Here is a 20,855-nt window from a genome sequence, read left to right on the forward strand (position 1 = left end):
GCGGTGCTGGGCTGGGGGCTGGGGCCGGGACGGCGGTGCTGGGCCGGGGGCCGGGGCCGGGACGGCGGTGCTGGGCCGGGGGTGCTGGGCCGGGGGCTGGCCCGGGGCCGGCACCCCAGGGCCCGAGCCGAGCCAGGCTGGAGACGCCGGGGCTGAAGGGAGCCGCTCGGTTGGGGGGGCCAGACTGGGTCACGCCTCCTCCCCCCCCCCCAGCTTACCTGCTGCCTGCTTCAGGCTTCCCGCGAATCAAATGTTTGCGGGAAGCAGGGGAGGGGGCGGAGTTGGGGCGGGGACTTTGGGGAAGGGGTCGAGTTGGGGTGGGGGGCATGGGCGGGGCTCGGGGCGGGGCCGGGGCCCCATGGAGTGTCCTCTTTTTGGACACTCAAAATATGGTAACCCTAGAGAATCCATCCTGCCAATATAGCACCTTTACCCAGTCACAGTTACAGTGCTATCTGGGGTGCAAAAGGAAGGATGAGGTCACCTGACCCTATGGTAGGACAAATGAATAAAAGCTAACCCTGGGGAGCGTGTCTGACTACAACGCGCCTCATGCACACATTTGTTTTGCTCTTTTCTTCTGCTAGGAGTGAAACTGCCTATCTCCTGGTTTACATGAGAAAGAATCCCCAGTAGCCTCATCCAGGCCTGCTTCAGGGACCTGGGGGCTGTACGCAGGCCCCACCCTATTTATGGAATCTGACAACCCTGTTCCAAGAAGAATATCTACAAATTCATCAGTACAGCAGAGTGGGAGACCTGAACTCAGTTCAGCAGTGACACGTCACTGTGTACAGTGTGAGTATGGGGGAATGGAAAGGTTCTGTGGGGGCCCGTGACCACTCCCTGTGTTGTCTCAGCCTCCACCTCCTGGAACTTGATATGTATCAGACAACAGAGAAGAGCAACCACTTCCTCCTCCTGCTCTCTGTCCTGTGCTGCCCACAGAGCTTGCAGGCATCCTCCCTGCCTGAACAATCCACATTCAAGTGTTCAAATCAAGACCAACAAAAGGAGCGACACAGTTGGGATGCACAATCCCCCATGCGCCATCAGGGTGGGTGGTGCCAGGGTGGGATGGTGGTTGGGGCTGGATCACCTCAGTTAACAAGAAGTTGGAGAATTATCAGTCACTTTTTGTTGGGGGTGTGGGGAGTAAATGACACCCCCAAATTGCATTCCCCTTGATATGCACATTGGAGGCTGCTGCTGTTTCAATGCACCCCCAGTAGCAGCAAGCTGCGGTTGCAGATGCATTGAAACAGCAGCAACAGGGTCTGCTCCCACTGTCCCCCCACAGCCTGCTCCCTTCACTCACCCCTGGGGTTCTCGGGCTGGATGGGGCTCCAGGGTGGGGCTTCCTCTTGAAGATGCCCCCGTGACTCACCCCTGGGGGTGGTCTACAAAGCAGGCAGCAGGAAGTACTGGGGCTCCAGCAGCAGGGAAGGAGAAGCAGCCCCATGTAGCGGGGCGGGTGTGTGTGGGTGGGAAGGGGAGAGCTCAGCCAGACGCCCTGATGCATCCTCCCTTTCCGCACTGCACAGACACACAGCCAGGGGGAGCCGCTGCCTCTCACTACTGGGTGTCCCAGTGAAAGGGGGTCTGAGAAATCTGGGGGGCTGTGTGCTGCCCTCCCCCAAGCAGTGCCTCTGTTTCCCCCCCACCCCCGGCCCAGATTGCCATTGTTTTTTTCTGGTGGCTGCTGCACAGAAATTGTCATTCTCACTCATGCCTGCTGCTACCAATGACTCTGCTCTGCAGACTGCCTCTCAACCACACTTCCTACTGCCTTCTAGGCTGTGCAGGAGGGAGTGGGTCTATGAAGAAAATGAAAATCATCTTAATCAGCAGAAAAAAATCTTTATACTGTGCCACATATTCATGACCTCCTTGTGCCATTGGTTCAGCTTGCACATTGGCTCCACCTTCAGTGTCATGCAGCTGGAGGGAGGACTTGGGAATTAGGAAGGAAGAGGATTGGACATCAATGACAAGTAAAAATCAGAAGTACACATATTTATAAAGTCTCATCATCAGGTACACTAGGTTTCACATTTTCTCAGTAGGGAAAGTTATAATTTTTTATTAGGACCACATTTTACAGTGCCTATGTGCAGCTAGTCCTGGGAAAGAGACAGTAACATTGGGCGGTGCTGAAGAGAGTGCTTTCTGTACCTAGACTAGATCATCCTGGAATATCTGCTCTGGCATCCACTTCATATCTGATAAGAAGGAGTGTAGTACCAACTTAATAATGACAGAAGCTGTATGTGTTCTGTCTTTATTGTTATCATGAAGAAATTCCCAAGATAATGCCTATAAGTGATAGATTTTTTTTATGTAGATTTTAAATGGGCTTTTGGGAGGGGGAGAGGGAAAAGGGAGGTGAAAGAGCTAGAGTGTAACTGAGAGACTGATTATAGTTAATTAGCAGGTAATTACACCATTGTTTGGACAATCTATTTTATTCTGTTCTGCCGCATTTTATTTGAAACTTATATTAATAGCTTTAATTTATTGCAGAAGTTGTATTGGTTGGCTCAGTATAAACTAAAATATATAAATACAGGGCAACCTATTTTGGTGCTTAATATCTCTCAAACGTTATACTGAGAAGCATTTGATCATATATATTAAGTATCTGTTCAGTCAATTATCATGCAAAAGATCATAAACTGTGACACAAACATATAATTTTTATATTATTATGAATAAAACATTGTGTGGCAGTGTCCCTTGAAAATAAGCTCTCTCTTATTTCTCTGAAACCTAGTTGACAACTTACTGCTTGGATTCTGTTAAAGTGTATTCTCTGCTGTGATGGACTATGAACCAAAGGCGAATCAAGCCTAACTTGGACCTGGTTTAGCCAAATGTTTGCCCTTCTCCCCAACTTCCTTTACACCCCGCCCCCATCTCTCATTGACAATCATTTCTTCCCTTCTGGCCACCCTCCCCAAGACACACTTCCACCTGATTCAAGCAGTCTCTTCTCCACTCCCAGAGCAACTGAGCTGCCCTCATTTTCTCCCATGGCCTGATATCTGGGGATATATCTAGATCATTTAACAAAACTCTGCTGTTAACTCCCCCCAATTTACCACCATCAGTTTCATATGGATATGGAACACAAAGAGCTGTGGTCAATTCACTGTGGAATTAGAATGTTAAGATACTGGGCCCAATTCCTTTCACTTACATGATTTTCACACCAGCACAACTCCTTTGGCTTCAATGGAGTTACTCCTTCCTTACACTGGTGTGAGTAAATGGAGAATAAGGGCCCGTATTTTTTTATGAAACTCACAAAGCTATGTTAATGGTGCAATTGAAACTGGGCAGAAGTTTAGAAATTCAGTATTTTCCCCACAGCAGAAAGTTTTTTTTTTACATTCTCATGCTGAGCACTTTGATGTACTATGGCAGTGGTTCCCAACCTTTTTCGTCTGGTGGGTGACAGACGACGAGCCACGGAGGACCGTGGTGGTGGACAAGCATTTGCCAAAATGCCGCCGACAAGCGGCAACGCCTCTGGATGCTGCTGCTTGCTGACAAGCAGCGTCATCCAGAGGCGTTGCCGCCAAAATGCCGCCGATTTTCGGTGGCATTTCGGCGGCGATGCCTATTGACATTGCCGCTTGTCGGCAGAATTTCGGCGGATGCTCGTCTGCCGGCCAGTACGCAGGCGGACTTAGATGTCCCGGCGGGCGCCATGATGCCCACAGGCACTGTGTTGGGGACCCCTGTGCTATGGGGCACATAATGCAATGCAAAGGCAGTGCCACTGTCCATCACTGTGGATGCACAGATGTAGTATTTTTGGACTGCAAATATATTGTGTGTTGTTATATATTGAAAGGCCATATTATGATGCATAGGCTAAGAAGCCTGGAATTGTTGTGGCATCTCTGACTATAAAACATTTTTACTTGTGATTAAACTCCCATCCTGAATGCTGCATTAACACATGAACACATCAGTCTCACAAAACATAGTTCTACAGAATTAGGAACAAAATCAAAGAAACTCCTCTCATTAAAGACACGAAACGTAAGACCTAAGGGATTTCATCTCTCCACAGTAAAACTAAATTTCATCTTAACAGGTCAGAGGTCTGTATGTAGAGAACAGGTGCCTGTCCCTCACTGTACTTCTTATCTTTTAAAAAGCAACAGAGGGTCCTGTGGCACCTTTAAGACTAACAGAAGTATTGGGAGCATAAGCTTTCGTGGGTAAGAACCTCACTTCTGGTTCTTACTCATGAAAGCTTATGCTCCCACTACTTCTGTTAGTCTTAAAGGTGCCACAGGACCCTCTGTTGCTTTTTACAGATTCAGACTAACACGGCTACCCCTCTGATACTTATCTTTTAAGTCCACTTTCCTGTCAGACTTTCCTGGCAGCCGCCAGAGGGCAGCAGAGCCAACCACCTGCTTCCCTGAGAATTGCAGATTGCTATAAACTCAGTGTGACCAACCCCCTTCTTGTCAGCATATAAAAGAAATGGAGGAAAAGCGAAAGGAATGGGTGTATTAAGAATTTATTATTATTATGATGGAGTCAAATGAAATATGCTAAATAAGTCTCTAAATGGAGCTCAGAGCTTCTATTTCCTCTTCATTTAGTTTGACAGATACTGTGACATATTTGTTGTGAGGGCAGGATTGTGTTAAGTGAAAATTTGTGCCTGATGAGCTCAATGATAGTACTGAGATGCTAGCTGACACCAAACCTGAGCATCCTCCACTCCCATGGGAGTGCTCCAGGATTGAGCCATAAATGAGTACCTGATGTCTGAGAGACAAGGGGGGTGAGGTAATATCTTTTATAGGACCAACTTCTGTTGGTGAAAGAGACAAGCTTTGGAGCTTACACAGAGCTCTCCTTCAGGTCGTGTAGGCTGTGTGTAACTCAAAAGCTTGCCTCCTTGACTTACAGAAAGCGGTCCAATAAAAGATAATACCTCACCCACCTTGTCTACCTAAAATCCTGGAATGAACAAGGCTATACCACCATCTAATGTTTGGTTAGTCACTAAATTTTTACACACTAGCTTGGCTGAGATTTTCAAGAGGCACAGTGCATTCCCAGGGATTAAGTTCTAGCAGCTCAGAATGAAGACAAAATATTTATGAAAGATCAGGGGCAGGAACTGATTATATACAAAATACCCCTTTCCCCCCTCAGCATTATCAAAAGCAAGAAGACAAGTCATTGTAAGGATGAGATTTAGCTGCTTACTGTTTAGGTTAAATTACACAGTAGAGAAGTTGATGGAAACGGTGTTATAAATGGTATTTTTCCTCTAGAATTGGCCCTAGGTATAGAGCATTATTACTATTTGCTAACAACACAGGAATTGCAAATGAATCCTCTTTAATAGTCATCAGCAAATGGATACTCAGGATGGTCCAAATATCTAAAAAACAAAATGCAGATAACAGCTGTTTAATTTCCATGAAATATTCAAACTGCAAGCAGTTAAGATGTGGCTTCCATATATGCATTATGCAAACTATGCAACACTTATGATAATCATCAAGGATTATTTAATGTCCGTATAAGAGGATATAACCGGAATTAATAGGATGATTGAGACAGGTCTGATTGCCAGGAAAAGCTTCTTGCCCGCGAGATCTTTTCAGCGTCCAAAGCAACTACTGCGAGCCACTCCAAGAACTTTCTAGTCTGTGCTGTCTAGGGAGCAAAGAACTGATGGTGAGCCTTAGATTCCAAATTTCTACTGCCTGTTGCATTGCAGGACCTACAGGAAGGTATCAAACCTGACTGTGCTGCGAGACTAGCACAATCTGTCTTTTGTCAGGCTGTATTGCCCACAGTTGATTTCTACACACTTAAAAATTTCTTAAAACCCAAGTACGGCAACTCACTCTTGACACGGGTCATAGCGAAGGTTTTGGTTCAGGCTATCAATAGCTTTCATGTCCTCTTCTGTCAACTGGAAGTCAAACACCTGTCAGAGAAAAAAATGCTAATCATCAGATTTGCCTATGGGATGGACCAAATTGGCCCTTCATAAAGCAGGAAGGGATTTTATTTGTTCTAACATGCTAGTCATTTAGAGTGTCCATCACTGAAATAAGAATAATACCTATTTCTTATATGGCATTTTTCATCGGTAGATTTCAAAGCACTTCCCAATCTTTATTGTGTTTATACTCACAACATCTCTAGGGACGCATCTCTATCATCATCCCCATTTGTAATGGAAAACAACACTCAGGCAGAGAGAGAGTAACTGACTTGCCGAAGGTCACACAGGAAATCCATGGCAGAGTAGGGAATGGAACCTGGGACTTCCACAGCCTAGTCCAGTGCCCCAATTACTGAACCAACCTCCCTCTCCCAAATGCAACCTAGTAGAGGATGATTTTAATCCACTAACCTCTGGCTTATGGGCCCAGCACATTGCTGCTGCATGTGTAGCAAAGGCCAGATACTGAAGTCCTCACCCAATCATTACTTACTGAGGACTATGTGAGTTTTGCCCAAGTCAGGATTAAGTAACAACTGAACTGAACAATTGAGCAGAAACTGAGTAAAGACCTCAGAATTTGGCTCTAGATTAGCAGAGAAATTCTGAACAAAACCTCTCTGCATGAATTAATTTGTGTTGCCTGAGTTGCTTATAGCTTCACTTGGTAATGAGAAACACGTACAGGATAACACTTTGGTCTTTGTCCAACAAATCTCTGTCTGAAATGTCCCTTTATAACTATGCAACCTTTATATTGCAGTAGCACCTAGTGGCCTTAACCAACCTGGGCTCGAATTGTGCGAGGGACTGCACAAACACAGGGCAAATGACAGTCCCTGTCCTAAGGAGCTTGGCTATATGCAGGTGGACGGTGCATGGAGGTGCCGTCAGTCCTCAACTTGAGGTGCCATGTCCATGTAGGGTAGGAGCGATCAGTGATATTTTACATCCACTATTTGCAAACTTGTGAACGTTTCTAATGGTATTTCTCCTTTCCACTGCTTTACCTTGAAGTTATCTTCAATATGCTCTCTGGTGAAGCTCTTGGCAAGGACCACCACACCACGCTGCAGCTGGTAGCGCAGGGCTACTAGAGCTGGGCTTCGATTGTATTTTTTGGCCAGAGCATTCAGTATTGGATCCTCCAGCAGAAGTGGAGTGCTTTGATCCACCCTGCAAGGAAATACAGACACGGAGTGAGCGTATCTGATCTCAGGATCAGTGAGAGTTGAGCCTGTTGGAGGCGATACTCATTTATCATCAGATATTTAGCAAACATATTGGGCCTGATTCTCCACTGCCTGTCTCCTTGTGTGATCATTTATATCTGTACCAAATGGGTGCAAAACACAGCCATGCCAATTTGGTAGCATGCTATGCCCACTTTCCACCCATGTAAATGACCACACAAGATCAAGGTAGTGGAGAATCAGATGCATTCTTTCAGTAATGAGACTCTACAGTCAGCTTCTTTCCTTACCATAGCTCATCTCTGTGAGATCCCAAGGCACTAAAAGCCACCAGGACAATATTTTTGGATTTGCAGAACTCCAGCAACTTCCTTTGGTTGAGGTAAGGATGACATTCAACCTGAAGCATTAGAAAAATGGAGATTTCCAATTGTACAAACAGTGACAGTCACACAACTCCCCTCCCCCCAATTATCTATTATCATCGGCTTCATTTATCTAGGTGTTTATAATATGCCTTTCACCAGAGCATCTAGGTGCATTTCTACTTTAAGAAGATAAATTATATTAAAATATCAAATAACTTCCTTTGAAATAAAATACAATCCTTTAGGTAACCTTGCAAACTTTAAATATTAATGTTACAAGAACATACCAGACTCCTTACCTAAAGGCCAACCTATAAAATATATCCGGGCCAGAAGGGTAAAAACTCAAAAACTTCTGATCACCTAACATCATTATCTCTATCCTACATGTCCAAAGTTGCCTCCAGTGTGTGTCGGTAGTTAAAGGCAGGCACATTTATTGGTGCCGGTAACTGCATGTACTGAGAAATCTAAATACCTGACTGCACCTGCAAATCAGCTCGGTATTGAAAAGGGTACTGTTGTAGGCGAAAAGAAATGTGCCTGCAGTTAAGCAGCTGAAATATAATTGCACACTTAGTATTTGAATCCTCATTGAAGATTGGCTAAAAACAAGAGCATAAGTATTTTCCAGAGGAGAAAGCCCCCAAGACAGGAGTAGATTTTCTTTATTTTCCCTTAAAATACAGTCTGATTTCTATGGAAGTTCATTACTATCTGAATCGGTGTTTCCAGGAGAAAGGAGAAGCACAGCAAAGTGCAGAGTGACCTGGCTTTGCCTCACTTGGCTTGGGTTGCCTTCTAGCCCTTCTCTCTCTCCCAGGCTCTGCTGCATGACTCTTGTTTTCCAGTTCTCTTTATGGAATCACAATGAACCCTGCTGGGCCTTCATTTTAGCCGAAGCTCAGTGTTACCTGGTTGCAGACAGGTTTGTACTTGAGTCCAGGTTTGTTCAAGATCATCTCCAGCTGTCTGCGGTTGAAGTTGGACACTCCAATGGACTTCACCAAGCCTGCATCTTTACATGCCTCCATGGCCTGGGAAAGAAAATATGGTCAGGTCCATTATCACTGGTGCCTATAGCATGGGTGTCTGCACAATGCAGCTTGCAGGACTGGCGCCTATTAGCATATACTAGAGACTGCTTTGGTTTTTTGCTGTCATTGTGTTACTTCCCTACAGAGATCTGTTGGTGCACTCAATATTGCCAAGCCCAAGTGTTCAAAAAGCACGAATCAGGCCTGAAAATATCTGGTTAAAAAAATATGAGACTTAAAAAAGGAGGGGCTCTTTTTATTTACCTTTTGGTTTTTGAACCTTTAGGGTTTACCTGAGTCATGTTTAGAAGCTTCTCTCCAAACCCATGGGGGTCTAGAAAGTTACTTGTTTTGTTTAAATGAAAGCTGAGATTAGCACATAATAACAGCATTCCGGGAGTTGTGCTTTAAGAAAAATAGTAAATATCACGAGACTCACAATAAAACTGTGAGAGTTGGGAAAACTGGGCACTTCAGTTCTGACTTAGAACCCCCCTGTATCATCAGTCCTGGATACTGCTGTGAGACATTTTTCAGACAAATAGTTTACACGACAAAAAATGTGGTTTCAATCGACCCAAAACTATTCGAGAATTGGACATGAATAGTTTTGGCAATTCATAAAATGGCCGGATGAGGAGAAGGAATTGGTGATTATGGTGGTGCAGCCATTAGGGTTATTACCTTAGAAATGAAAAAAACCCAGCACAACCCCCCCACAAAGTAGCTCCGCAATGCCCCCCAACAGCCACTCGTATCTAGAGAGAGAACACATATAGATAAGATTGATAACATTGCATGTCTCCTCACTCTCGCACATACATGTGGTGCGCTTGTGTGGTGGTGGGCACTGGGCAGATGGCTGTTGTATTTTCAACAGTTTTGATCTGTTATTGCTTAAACTGTGCAAGTGGGAACCCTGAAGCATCTTTAGCTGGACACAGAAACTTTTAGCACTAGATATCCCAGTGTATTGTGATGATAATTCAAATCTTTAGACCCACGTAAAAAAAACTGGCAGATTAAATAATTTTTTTGGCAACTGGCAAATCCATAAAAAAACTGGCCAGGTCGACCTAACACCAGTCAGGTGTTAACCCTAGCAGCCACCCCCTTAATAAAGTTTAGCCCAGTGATTAGGGAACTCATCAGGGATGTGGGAGCCCGAGGGAGAATCCCCGCTCTGGAACAGACCAAAACAGACTTTTGCAATTCACTGAAAGTTCTGGAAAGCTTCAGATTCAGTTCAACCCGAACCATTTCTTTTTCTTTTTTTTTGAATTTTCCAAACTGAAAGATCAGTCATTTACCTAGCTCTAGTCCTAGGCCTCTCATGTGACGACAACGTGAGTTTTGATGAACTGTGGTTTGCCTGAGCAATGGAAAGTAGCCGGGAAAGGGCCTGAGGATTGGACTCCTTTATAGGTGGTGTACATACCCCCTTTACAACAAGAAAACAGGTACAAAGAAATAGTAGAGAAAAAAGCTAATAAAATCTAGGTTAATTCTTCCTCTATTTTCTTTCTTGCCCTTCCCCCTCTTTCCTCCAGGAGGTTTCCATGGCAGCCTGAGACCATGTAACTTTTAGGCCTGGTCTACATGTGGTTTTTGTACCAGGAATAACTATCTCAGTTAGGGTTTTTTTTTAACCAAAACATTTGTACCAGTAAACCCCTGGTGTGGATGCTGTTATACTGATGTAAGGGTGCTTAATACTGGCATAGCTTCTTTCTCCCAGAAGGGAGATAAACAGTAACATTTGTGTTTAGAGAAGCTCTTCGTTTCTTTTAGAAAAACAGCATCAGGAGGGACTCTCACAACACACCTTTGTCATCATTACTGGACTAATAAAGAACTGCCTTGTATCTTAACATAGCCTTACAAAAGGGGTAGTCAATTATTTTTGGTCAAGGTTCAAATTTCTTGGTCAAGGTACAGGCAAGGTCCAGACTCCCAAGAAACATTTTTCACTTTGCAATAACAACAATGACAATAAGTAAATAAAAAGATTTCAGGGTCTGTTCAAAAGCATCTGGTGGCCTGGTTTTGGCCCATGGCCCGCCTACTGACTGCCCCTGCTTTACAATATTCCGTGCGCCCATTCTCCCAGGTGAGTAACATTTTTCTGCAGGTGAGTAGGATCATAGGAACTACCATACTGGAGCAAACCAGTGGGCCATTTTGTCCTGTTCCAAGAGTGACCTCTACCAGCCGCTTTAGAGGAAGATACAAGAAATCCACAATTGGACAGCTATGAAATAACCCACCTCCAATAAAAGTTTCTTCCTAAACTCCTCTTAGAATTTGGCTTATGCCTTGAAATATAGATCTGATTTTTGTTTTTTCATACAATCATGGGTATGTAGATTTTGTGCCTGGCCTGGTAAGTTTTCATGGCAGTTTTGCAAAGGTGTTTTCATGTTATACTTGTACATGATACCCACCTCCCAAGTGGCACACAGGTCTACGTTATCAAAAATCAATTTTCCATTTCCATCCACTGGGAATAAATCATCTCCAGGCTTAAAAACAAAAGAAACAATGTAATCAGATAAACCTCCCCTTTGGTATGGCACTTGATGACATGAATTGCTTTCTGGAGAAATTCTGGAAATATATTAAGCTATTGTGACATATCAGTAACTCAGTATTCACAGTACATTTCACTTTTATTTTTAAGTGCAAAGTTCATTCTGAAACCTGATGGATGTTCAGTCCATCAGGTCTCTTGATTATCTCTGCATCCCTAATATAAATGAAAGCCCATTTTACATCTGATCTGGAAGAAATATACGTAGGGAAATTGTTTGGTATTGTAAACTCTTGTTCCTTACAGCAGCGTCTCTGAATCAAGCAGTTAACTTACAGTCTGTCTTAAAGCAGAAGGGGAACTGTGGGGACAAGATTCTCCTGTGTTCAGACATAACTTTTTTTTACCTTTAAAGATAGGGGTGTATGAATAATATAGAGATCAATGTAGTCAAACTGCAGGCGCTTCAGTGACTTTTCCAGGGCTGAGGGGACCATCTCAGGAGCATTAAAGGTGCTCCAAAGCTGTAAAAAGTGAAAAGAGAACAAATGCCATCAGAATTATATGTTCACAAGGCTGATTCCCTCAATAACTTTATTCTGCTATATCTCAAGCATGAAAGCTCAGTGTATACACAGTATATTATGCATTATTTTATCCAAATTTTAATTTTAATAATATACAAAGTCTAAGGGTGCCCGACATTTAATTAACGTTGCATCATCATACTCTGCAGCATTAAAAAGTGAACATTCATACAGGAACTCTGTCTTGTAGGGGCACCATGAGGGTAGAAAATGGAAACAACTAATGTGTCTTTCAAAAATCAATTTAATCCAGTCTGGGACCACAAATAATGCACCAATCGTAATTATATGGCTATTGCATACATAGTTACAGTTGGAGGAGTTAAGATCGTTTAGGTGCCTAACCTGTATATTTCCATAGCTTAACATATTTGGATTTCTTTCAAGTATACCCTTAAATCTCTATCACCTGGTCTGTAATGATTGGTTTGGGAAAATTACAGCATCCCTGTAATGCTTTTAGCCTTAAGTTACTAACACGTCCTCACCCTTAACTTCAGTTCAATGTAGTTTTTATCTGGTAATTGTATCTAGGCACCAGGCCTGCTAAAGCTCCAGCTGGTACTAGTGCATATAATCCTTTACCCACAGGATTAGCACCTGGTAACAGGTGAGGGGTTTCAGGCAAATCCTTTCAGCCTGCTACAACTTGGACTTACCCCCTCACTGAAGTCACTGTTTTCTTGCTGCCCAAAAGCAGCACAGAAAGAAGCAAGAGAACAAGTGATGGGATTTAGAACAAAACCCACTTACCTTTCCTGTGTAAAATATGTCCTCTCTTTTGACTGTTCCATCTGCAATCTTCTCTCGAATGGCTCGCCCAATTTCCTCCTCATTCTCATATAAATAGGCTCCATCTATATGGCGGTAGCCAACTTCAATAGCCACCTTTACAGCCTCCTCACACTTACTTTTTGGAACCTATGAATTAAAAACAGAAAGATGAAAAAGCCTCAACATGTCTGGCTCAGGGACAATATTTTAAAGTGTGGTTCCAGTGACTGCAAAAATGTCACCTTTTTACTCAGACACTTTCTCTGCGTGTATTCACACTCACCTCTGCTTACTTCAGTGAAAAAAGTAAATTTTCCATCATGGAAAAGTCCTATAGAATTTAATTGACAATCACCATAGTTCTACAGAATTTTTAAACCAATCTACAGATTCTATAGAACAGATGTAATTTTCTAATAAAGTCTCACATTGGTTTAAAAATTCTTCAGAAAAGTGATCAATTTCTATTACATTCAATAAGCTTTTAGACACCATTTAAAGAACTCTATTTAATTGCTATAAAATCTTATTACTTTCATCCCTATTAAATTTTATAGGGCTATAGGCCAATCTATTAGAGATAAGGGGATGGCACAGGTGTCACTGAGACCAGAACTTGGCTTTCACAACCCTTTTACTGACGATGATACACAAGAAGAAAAGAACACAGCTTGCCTCTCAGGTTGAACATCAATTTTGCAGCCCTAGCAGTCAGAAAATACATTTTTTCAGTTGTAAATTGAACACATTTAATCCTGAAATCACTTGAAAGACAATAATATGAAACCACACTATAACTTTTACAGAGTCGCTTTTCAGACTAGAACCGTACTTGTAGTCACTAATCACCTAAAAGTGAGGGGGAAAGTTCTGTCCTAATTTATACCAGTGCAACCTCCATTGATTTCAGTAACCCTTGATACATCAGAGAGTATCACAAGTTAAACCACTGGAATGCTGATAATCTGCACAATGAGTCAATGTAATAGGGTCCTTAATTATCTGAGTCAATGAGAGTTCTGCCTGAAGGACTGAATAACAATCAAGTAAGGAGCTAAAGGTTTGACCCACACAGCCCTCTGACTAGGTGGACTTTTCAAATAAGATAAAATGTCTGGGATTTTTGTGGAGCAGGTGTTGCAAGCTCAGAAAAAGCTGTCTCCATGCCCTGATTGGTCCCTCCTCTGCAGTTGCAGCTGCCAGATCCTGCCCACCCAGGCCCCTGCTCCCAGCCCTAGGGAGGAGGAGAGGCAGGGAGGCATTGACTGATGGCTGGCGCCACGTCCTGGATCTACGCCAGCCTCACTGCCACTGACAGGGAACAACACTGCCCGCCATCTCGCGCGTGAGGCCACAGGTGCCCCCTCTAGCACTGCCCAAATACCCCCCCAGTACACACACCCCTCTAGTACCCTTCAAATATCCCCTCCAGCATACCACTCCCAGTACACAGACCCCTCCACCACCCCCAAAAAACCCTCCTCCCACACACCCCAAGTACCCCCTCCCAGTCAGAGGTGCTGGAACAATTTGCATAGTGGGGGTGCTGAGAGCCATTGAACCAAACTGTAACCCTGTATATGATGGAAACCACTTCAAGCCAGGGGGCACAGCAGCACCCCCAGCACCCTTAATTCCTGCACCTATGCTCCCAGTACACATATCCCGCTAGTGCCCCCCAAATACCCAATCACAGTACACACATATCCCTCCAGCACCCCCCAACTGTACCCCCCTGCAGCTCCCCCACTCCCAAGGTAGTGTCCTCTTTTGGGGAAACTGAAAGATGGTAACCCTGTACATGAGTGAGTGTGACATTAAAGGGATTCTGCCCATGCCAATCTATTTTCAAGATTTGGGTCTTGATGGGTGACTTAGGGCAAGTTCTTTTCTTCAGTTTCCCTATGTATAGAATTAGGATAGTGATACTGACCTTCCATTGCAAAGTGCTTGGGATCTAAGGGTGAGAGGGCTGTAAGTACAACATAGTGATTTTTAGTCACTACTAATTTGGATGGACTCTGAACCAGTGAGTGACAGAGATAAAAGGCTTTGTATCCCATTACCTAAGTCCCCTATTCTTTTCAAGGTCAGTCTTTGTTTGCTCACCCCATGATGCAAATACAGTTTGGAATGGTGTCAGCACATTTATTGTTTATCTGGCACAGAACATGTATTTACATGTAACTACACAGTCAGAGAGAGAGAGAGGGAGAGAGAACAAAAATAACAGATGGTGCTGGCAGACTGTAAGTAGTGATTAAGTTACAAATAAGATCACCAACTTCTTCTCCCTCCTCACTCAAAAGTGACACTCATCTGTCATCAGCTTAGTATTATCGTTGGAGGGATGTTCCTGAAATACAGGTTAGTGCTGAAAGCACATGTCCTGACTGAGGTGTATAACATTTTAAATGGCCCAGAGAGGATGACACAAAATTACTCAAGAGAGTAACAGGGTGAAAAACAATGGAGCATAAATTAAAGCTCTGAAAGACATGGAGACATGCCTTTAAGCACAGCATGTGGAATTCAGGTGTGGAATGGACTCCCAAAAACAGCAGTAGGAGCTGCAGTTGTGAACATATTTTTATAGTCAGACAGGCACTTAGAAGATACAACTCAATGACGAACAAGCTGTGAACAAATAGCTGGATGAACAAAGATAAGCTGCATTGCCTCCTTTTTCCAAATATTGCAGTATAGAAATCCTTCACAAGTGTATAAAAACTACCAGGTATAGAACAAATTGGCAGTTAAATGAGGAAAGAACTGGAACAGCAAAGCAAGCAGCAGGTCAGGACTGAGGTGTATTGCAGAGGGGCATGTGGGCCCATGAATGGAACAGCTAACCAGACTGCAAGTCAGAGCTGAAGTTCATTGCAGACCTGCATGGGGCCCATTGTTGGAACTGCAGAAAGTGCTGCATGCCGGGATGGAGAGCTCTGTGGAGGAAACTGTACCGTGCCTACCCTCACTATCTAGATCTTAGTGCTGTCAGTCACTCATTTTCATGCACAGCAGCAAACTTCATACAACAAACACAAACTTCCTATTGTGTAATAATCTGTAAAAGGTTTACTCACTGTAGCAGGGGCATAGGTACCAAATCCAACCACTGGAATTCTGTACCCATCATTCATTTCCATAGAGGTATCTTTGCAGAACTCCATTGTCCTCCACTGAACGGTTTATGCAAGTTCTTTCTTGAAGCTTGAAATGTTGCTACACGTCTGCCCTGACAGAATATTATTTTTGTTTACTGAGGCATGGAGACTGAGGGAGTAACCAAGCCTATAACTGCAGTCTCCAAAGGGGTCAAAAATGTAATACAGCAAAACAGCTGGGAGATGTTCAGCATTGCTTAATACAAGGCTCAAAGATTAGTCAGTTTTTGTAATGCACACACTCAAAGGTGGTGGTGGTAGGGATCTGATATTTAATCTGATCACCGCTGAAAAAGAGCTGAAAAGAGGAATTAAGGTCTCCTCCTTCCTAAACAATTTGCTTTGAAATTCATTCTCTCTTTGGCACTAGGGTTACCATTCCTCCGGATTCCCCCGGACATGTCCGGCTTTTTGAGCTAAAAATAGCGTCGGGGGGAATTTGTAAATGTCCGGACTTTCTCCCCCCCCCATGCAGAGCGCGCGCGGCTGACAGGGCAGCCGGCCAGATGGTGCCACTTACATGGGGCTCCGACAGCCAGAGAGACCCCTCCTCCTCTCCCCTGCAGCAGAGATCATTCCCTGCATTCACAGATCGTCTCTGGCAGTCTGGAGCTCCTCCCCCGCTGCTCACCAGCCTGCCGGGACGAACAATCACAGAGACATTAGGTGAAGGGCAACAACAAGGGGGCCAGGGGGTCGGAGAAGGGGCAGGGAGGTTCTGGAGGGGGCAGTCAAGGGGGGGGGGTCGGGAGTTCGGGGGGGGGCTTTCTGGGGGTGTGGATAAGGTTTTGGGCAGTCAGGGTACAGGTAGGGGGTAGGGGGTATTGGGGGGGGTCTTAGGAGGGGCAGTCAGGGAGGCTTAGGTAGGGGGTGGAGTCCTGGGGGGCAGTTAGGGGCAGGGGTCCTGGGAGGGGCAGTCAGGGGACAGGGAGCAGAGGGGTTTAGATGGGTCAGGAGTTCTGGGGGGGGCTGTCAGGGGGTGGGGGTGTGGATAAGGGTTGGGGCAGTCAGGGTACAGGTAGGGGGTAGGGTCCTAGGGGGCCAGTTAGGTTGGGGGGAGGGTCTCAGGAGGAGGCAGTCAGGGGACAAGAGGCAGGGAGGCTTAGGTAGGGGGTGGAGTCCTGGGGGGCAGTTAGGGGCAGGGGTCCCAGGAGGGGGCAGTCAGGGGACAAGGAGCGGGGGGAGGGTTGGGGGTTCTGAGGGGGGGAAGTGGGAGGGGCAGAGGCGGGGCCAGGGCAGGACGGGGCGGGGCTCCTCCCGTCCTCTTTTTTGCTTGCTGAAATATGGTAACCCTATTTGGCACTGAAGTTGTTTATCACATCACTGGGAAAATATGACCCCTGCGGGACCCGAGTGGGGGGGCTGGGGCCTGCTGCCCCCACTCCGGGGCCACCGCGGGATAGCACCAGCTGGGCAGCAGCCCAGACGCGACTCGCCAGGGGCTGGGCGCAGCGTGCGCGCTGCTGGGTCCCCGCAGCAGGCCCGGGCTCGGGGGGTTCGGGCCCAGGCGCTAGAGCCGCAGCTGCCGAGCTTGGCCATCGGCCGCTTCCTCTCCCCATGGCAGTGGGAGCTGCAGCAGCGGCTGCTTTCGAGTCCCGCTGCCCCGGGGGGGGGGAGAACAGCCACCGCCTGGCCCTGCGGGCCGCTCCCCTACTCTCCCTACCGCCCGACTGAGTCCTACCTGTGCTCGGGGCCAGGCCGGACTCTCACTCACCCCGGCCCCGTGCTTCCCCTGCGTCTCCCGGGCCTCCCTCCAGCGCTTGTGGAGGAAGGGTGTGTGTGTGGTTTTTTTTTTTTGCCCTGCCCCCCCCTTCCCCCCCCACTCCCCCCGGCATCCCGATATTTGACTTGGGTGATCTGGTCACCCTAGTTTTCACTGATAAAGGAAGTAATCCCAGGATAGTATTCCAAGCATGGAAGAGAAGAATGAGCTCCTCACCCTCACTCCAACTCCTTTGTGATGGATTAAAGACCCAGAGTGGTGTAAAGTGGCCCTAAAAACCTGGGTTCTTCCGGGTGAGGATTGCCCTGGCACAGGCTCTGAGAAAGACAGCCCTAAGCTGTGCTCTGAGCACCCCCACAGGTCGTGCTGTAGGGGCATGCTGGGAGGGGGACACGTGTGTAAGGGTAAGGGTTTTAGTCTCTGGTGCTGTGGCTCACTGAACAGCCCAAGGAGGCTGCTGTAACTTAGTGAGGCCTCTAGGGCTGCCTAATATACACCAGTTATCTGTCCAGCCCCCAGAACCGCCTAGGGTTAAGAGGATGCAAAAGGGGTTTAAAGCCACTTTAGTCTACTCCTTTACCCTGAGCTTCTGCAGCACAGAATCCTACTTAAGGTGCATAAAGGAGTCATAGGGCAACAAAGAAACAGAATAGCTATATTCTTAGCAATATGTTCCACACTACCTTTCTGAAAAGCTCTCCTTGTCCAGCGTATTTTAATGCAGTGTTTTTTTCTATAGATTTACAGAAATGTAGAGCTGGAAGGGACCTCAAGAAGCCATTTAGTCCATCCTTGTGCTCTGAGGCAGGATTAAATACACCTAGACCATCAGTGACACTCTTAGGCCTGGTCTACACTACGGGTTTAGGTCGACTTTAGCAGCGTTAAATCGAATTAAGCCTGGACACGTTCACACGACGAAGCCCTTTCTTTTGACTTAAAGGGCCCTTTAAACCGGTTTCTTTACACCACCTTCGATGAGGGGATTAGCGATAAAATCGGCCTTTGCGGGTCGGAATTGGGGTAGTGTGGACGGAATTTGACGTTATTGGCCTCCGGGAGCTATCCCACAGTGCTTCATTGTGACCGCTCTGGACAGCACTCTCAACTCAGATGCACTGACCAGGTAGACAGGAAAAGACCCGCGAACATTTGAATTTCATTTCCTGTTTGCCCAGCGTGGAGAGCACAGGTAACCACGCAGAGCTCATCAGCACAGGTAACCGTGATGGAGTCCCAGGATCGCAAAAGAGCTCCAGCATGGACCGGACGGGAGGTACGGGATCTGCTCGCCGTATGGGGAGATGAATCAGTGCTAGCTGAACTCCGTAGCAGTAAAAGAAATGGCAAAGTATTAGAAAAGGTCTCCAAGGCCATGAAGGACCGAGGCCATAACAGGGACACACAGCAGTGCCGCGTGAAAATTAAGGAGCTACGGCAAGCCTACCACAAAGCCAGAGAAGCAAATGGAAGGTCCGGGGCAGAACCGCAAACTTGCCGCTTCTACGCGGAGCTGCATACCATTCTAGGGGGTGCAGCCACCACTACCCCAACCATGTGCTATGACTCCGTCAATGGAGAAACACACAGGGAAGAGGGTTCGGGGAATGAGGAAGATGAAGATGGAGGTAATGTAGGTAGCTCACAGCAGCAAGGAAGCGGAGAAACCGGTTTCCCCAACAGCCAGGATATGTTTGTCACCCTGGACCTGGAACCAGTAACCCCCGAACTCACCCAAGACCCTGAGGGCACACAGGAGACCTCTGGTGAGTGTACCTTTGTAAATATTACACATGGTTTAAAAGCAAGCATGTTTAATGATTAATGATTAATTTGCCCTGGCAATTGCGGCCAGTACAGCTACTGGAAAAGTCTGTTAACGTGTATGGGGATGGAGCGGAAATCCTCCAGGGACATCTCCAGAAAGCTCTCCTTCATGTACTCCCAAAGCCTTTGCAAAAGGTTTCTGGGGAGGGCTGCCTTATCCCGTCCGCCATGGTAGGACACTTTAGCACGCCAGGCCAGTAGCACGTAGTCTGGAATCATTGCATAACAAAGCATGGCAGCGTATGGTCCCGGTGTTTGCTGGCATGCAGACAACATCCATTCCTTATCTCTGTTATCCTCAGGAGAGTGATATCATTCACGGTCACCTGGTTGAAATGGGGTGATTTTATTAAGGGGACATTCAGAGGTGCCCGTTCCTGCTCTTCTGAACAGAAATGTTCCCCGCTGTTAACCACGCGGTGAGGGGAGGGGTGAAGTGATCATCCCAGAGAATCAGGTGTGTGTGTGGGGGGGTGGTTTACTTGGGTTTGTGCTGCATGTTAACCTGGAAACCGCAGCCCCTCCTTTTACATTGAAAACCCATTTTAAATGGCCAACCCAATTCATCCTTGATATGGGAAATGCGCTGCTGTTTGAAACCATTCCCACATGTTAAGAAGGTTAAAAAAGCCAAAAGACTGTGGCTTACCATGGCTGCCTGCAAGCCGAAATCTGTTGCCTGGCACTGCGTGAGTGATCTCTCATACCAAACCGGCAGGCAGAGGAAAAATGCGACCTTGTAACGAAAGAGTGTACCCATTGTTCTCTAAAATGTGTCTTTTTTAACCACCTCTCCCTTCTCCTCCACCAGCTGCAAATGTTTCTCCTTCGCAGAGGCTAGTGAACATTAGAAAGAGAAAACGGAGGACGCGGGACGATATGTTCACGGAGCTCCAGATGTCCTCCCACGCTGATAGAGCACAGAATGCGTGGAGGCAGTCAATGTCGGACATGAGAAAAGCACAATATGAACGAGAGGAGAGGTGGCGGGCTGAATGGCGGGATGAAAAGAGCAAGTGGCGGGCTGAAGATGATAGGTGGCGTCAGCTTGCAGACAGAAGGCAAGAGTCAATGCTCCGTCTGCTGGAGCATCAAACTGATATGCTCCAGTGTATGGTTGAGCTGCAGGAAAGGCAGCAGGAGCAGAGACCGCCGCTACAGCCCCTGTGTAACCAACAGCCCTCCTCCCCAAGTTCCATAGCCTCCTCACCCAGACGCCCAAGAACACGGTGGGGGGGCCTCCGGCCACCCAGTCACTCCACCCCAGATGATTGCCCAAGCATCAGAAGGCTGGCCTTCAATAAGAGTTAAAGTTTTAAAATGCAGTGTGTCCTTTTCCATCCCTCCTCCCACACCCATCCCGGGCTACCTTTGCAATTATCCCCCTACTTGTGTGCGGAATTAATAAAGAATGCATGAATGTGAAATAACAATGACTTTATTGCCTCTACAAGCGGTGCTCGAAGTGGGGAGGGGAGGGTGGTTTACAGGGAAGTAGAGTGAACCGGGTGGGGGGGGGTTGGAGGGTTCATCAAGGAGAAACAAACAGAAGTTTCACACCGTAGCCTGGCCAGTCACAAAACTCGTTTTCAAAGCTTCTCTGATGCGCACCACGCCCTGCTGTGCTCCTCTAGCCGCCCTGGTGTCTGGCTGT

General features: G+C 46.3%; 3 protein-coding genes across 9 annotated transcripts in view; 2 read left to right on the forward strand and 1 right to left on the reverse strand.

Annotated features, from left to right (window-relative positions):
- Window positions 1–2,743, forward strand: part of USP18 (ubiquitin specific peptidase 18) — a 28,652-nt gene extending 25,909 nt beyond the window's left edge. For all 4 annotated transcript variants that reach the window (XM_042849320.2, XM_005288031.5, XM_005288033.5 and 1 more), the window contains one exon: window positions 588–2,743. In XM_042849320.2, the coding sequence (XP_042705254.2) occupies window positions 588–636 (49 nt within the window). In that variant the 3' untranslated portion in view covers window positions 637–2,743. The remainder of the gene's footprint in view (window positions 1–587) is intronic.
- Window positions 2,744–4,524: 1,781 nt separating this feature from the next.
- Window positions 4,525–18,073, reverse strand: LOC101940001 (aldo-keto reductase family 1 member C1-like). Of its 4 annotated transcripts, none has more exons than XM_065567013.1 (10): window positions 18,058–18,073; window positions 15,571–15,722; window positions 12,464–12,631; window positions 11,531–11,647; window positions 11,038–11,115; window positions 8,471–8,593; window positions 7,479–7,588; window positions 7,006–7,171; window positions 5,892–5,974; window positions 4,525–5,419 (listed from the first exon to the last, which is right to left on the reverse strand). In XM_065567013.1, exons 2-10 carry the CDS (start codon window positions 15,655–15,657, stop codon window positions 5,377–5,379), a joined length of 975 nt encoding a protein of 324 aa, XP_065423085.1. In that variant the 5' UTR covers window positions 15,658–15,722; window positions 18,058–18,073; the 3' UTR covers window positions 4,525–5,376. The 4 variants fall into 4 exon arrangements, with proteins under 4 accessions (XP_065423085.1, XP_042705242.2, XP_005288091.2 ...); XM_042849308.2 differs by lacking the exon at window positions 18,058–18,073 and adding an exon at window positions 16,172–16,299 and having other exon boundaries at window positions 15,571–15,717; XM_005288034.5 differs by lacking the exon at window positions 18,058–18,073 and adding an exon at window positions 16,172–16,292.
- LOC135975596 (uncharacterized) lies at window positions 16,205–20,628 on the forward strand. The gene is made up of 3 exons (XM_065566990.1): window positions 16,205–16,317; window positions 18,114–19,140; window positions 20,013–20,628. The coding sequence occupies exons 2-3, from the start codon at window positions 18,603–18,605 to the stop codon at window positions 20,510–20,512; spliced, it is 1,038 nt and encodes a 345-aa protein (XP_065423062.1). The 5' UTR covers window positions 16,205–16,317; window positions 18,114–18,602; the 3' UTR covers window positions 20,513–20,628.
- Window positions 20,629–20,855: the final 227 nt, after the last annotated feature.

The sequence above is a fragment of the Chrysemys picta genome, chromosome 1, assembly GCF_011386835.1.
Source record: "Chrysemys picta bellii isolate R12L10 chromosome 1, ASM1138683v2, whole genome shotgun sequence".
Taxonomy (NCBI): domain Eukaryota; kingdom Metazoa; phylum Chordata; order Testudines; family Emydidae; genus Chrysemys; species Chrysemys picta.

Coding starts and splice junctions, on each gene's coding strand:
- LOC101940001 (XM_065567013.1), bottom strand. CDS start 15,657: ATGGAGTTCTGCAAAGATACCTCTATGGAAATGAATGATGGGTACAGA. Junction 11,648..12,463: donor ACATATTTTACACAGGAAAG/GTAAGTGGGTTT, acceptor CACTTTTTACAG/CTTTGGAGCACCTTTAATGC. Junction 5,975..7,005: donor ATATTGAAGATAACTTCAAG/GTAAAGCAGTGG, acceptor TTTCTCTGACAG/GTGTTTGACTTCCAGTTGAC.
- LOC135975596 (XM_065566990.1), top strand. CDS start 18,603: ATGGAGTCCCAGGATCGCAAAAGAGCTCCAGCATGGACCGGACGGGAG. Junction 19,141..20,012: donor GGGCACACAGGAGACCTCTG/GTGAGTGTACCT, acceptor CTCCTCCACCAG/CTGCAAATGTTTCTCCTTCG.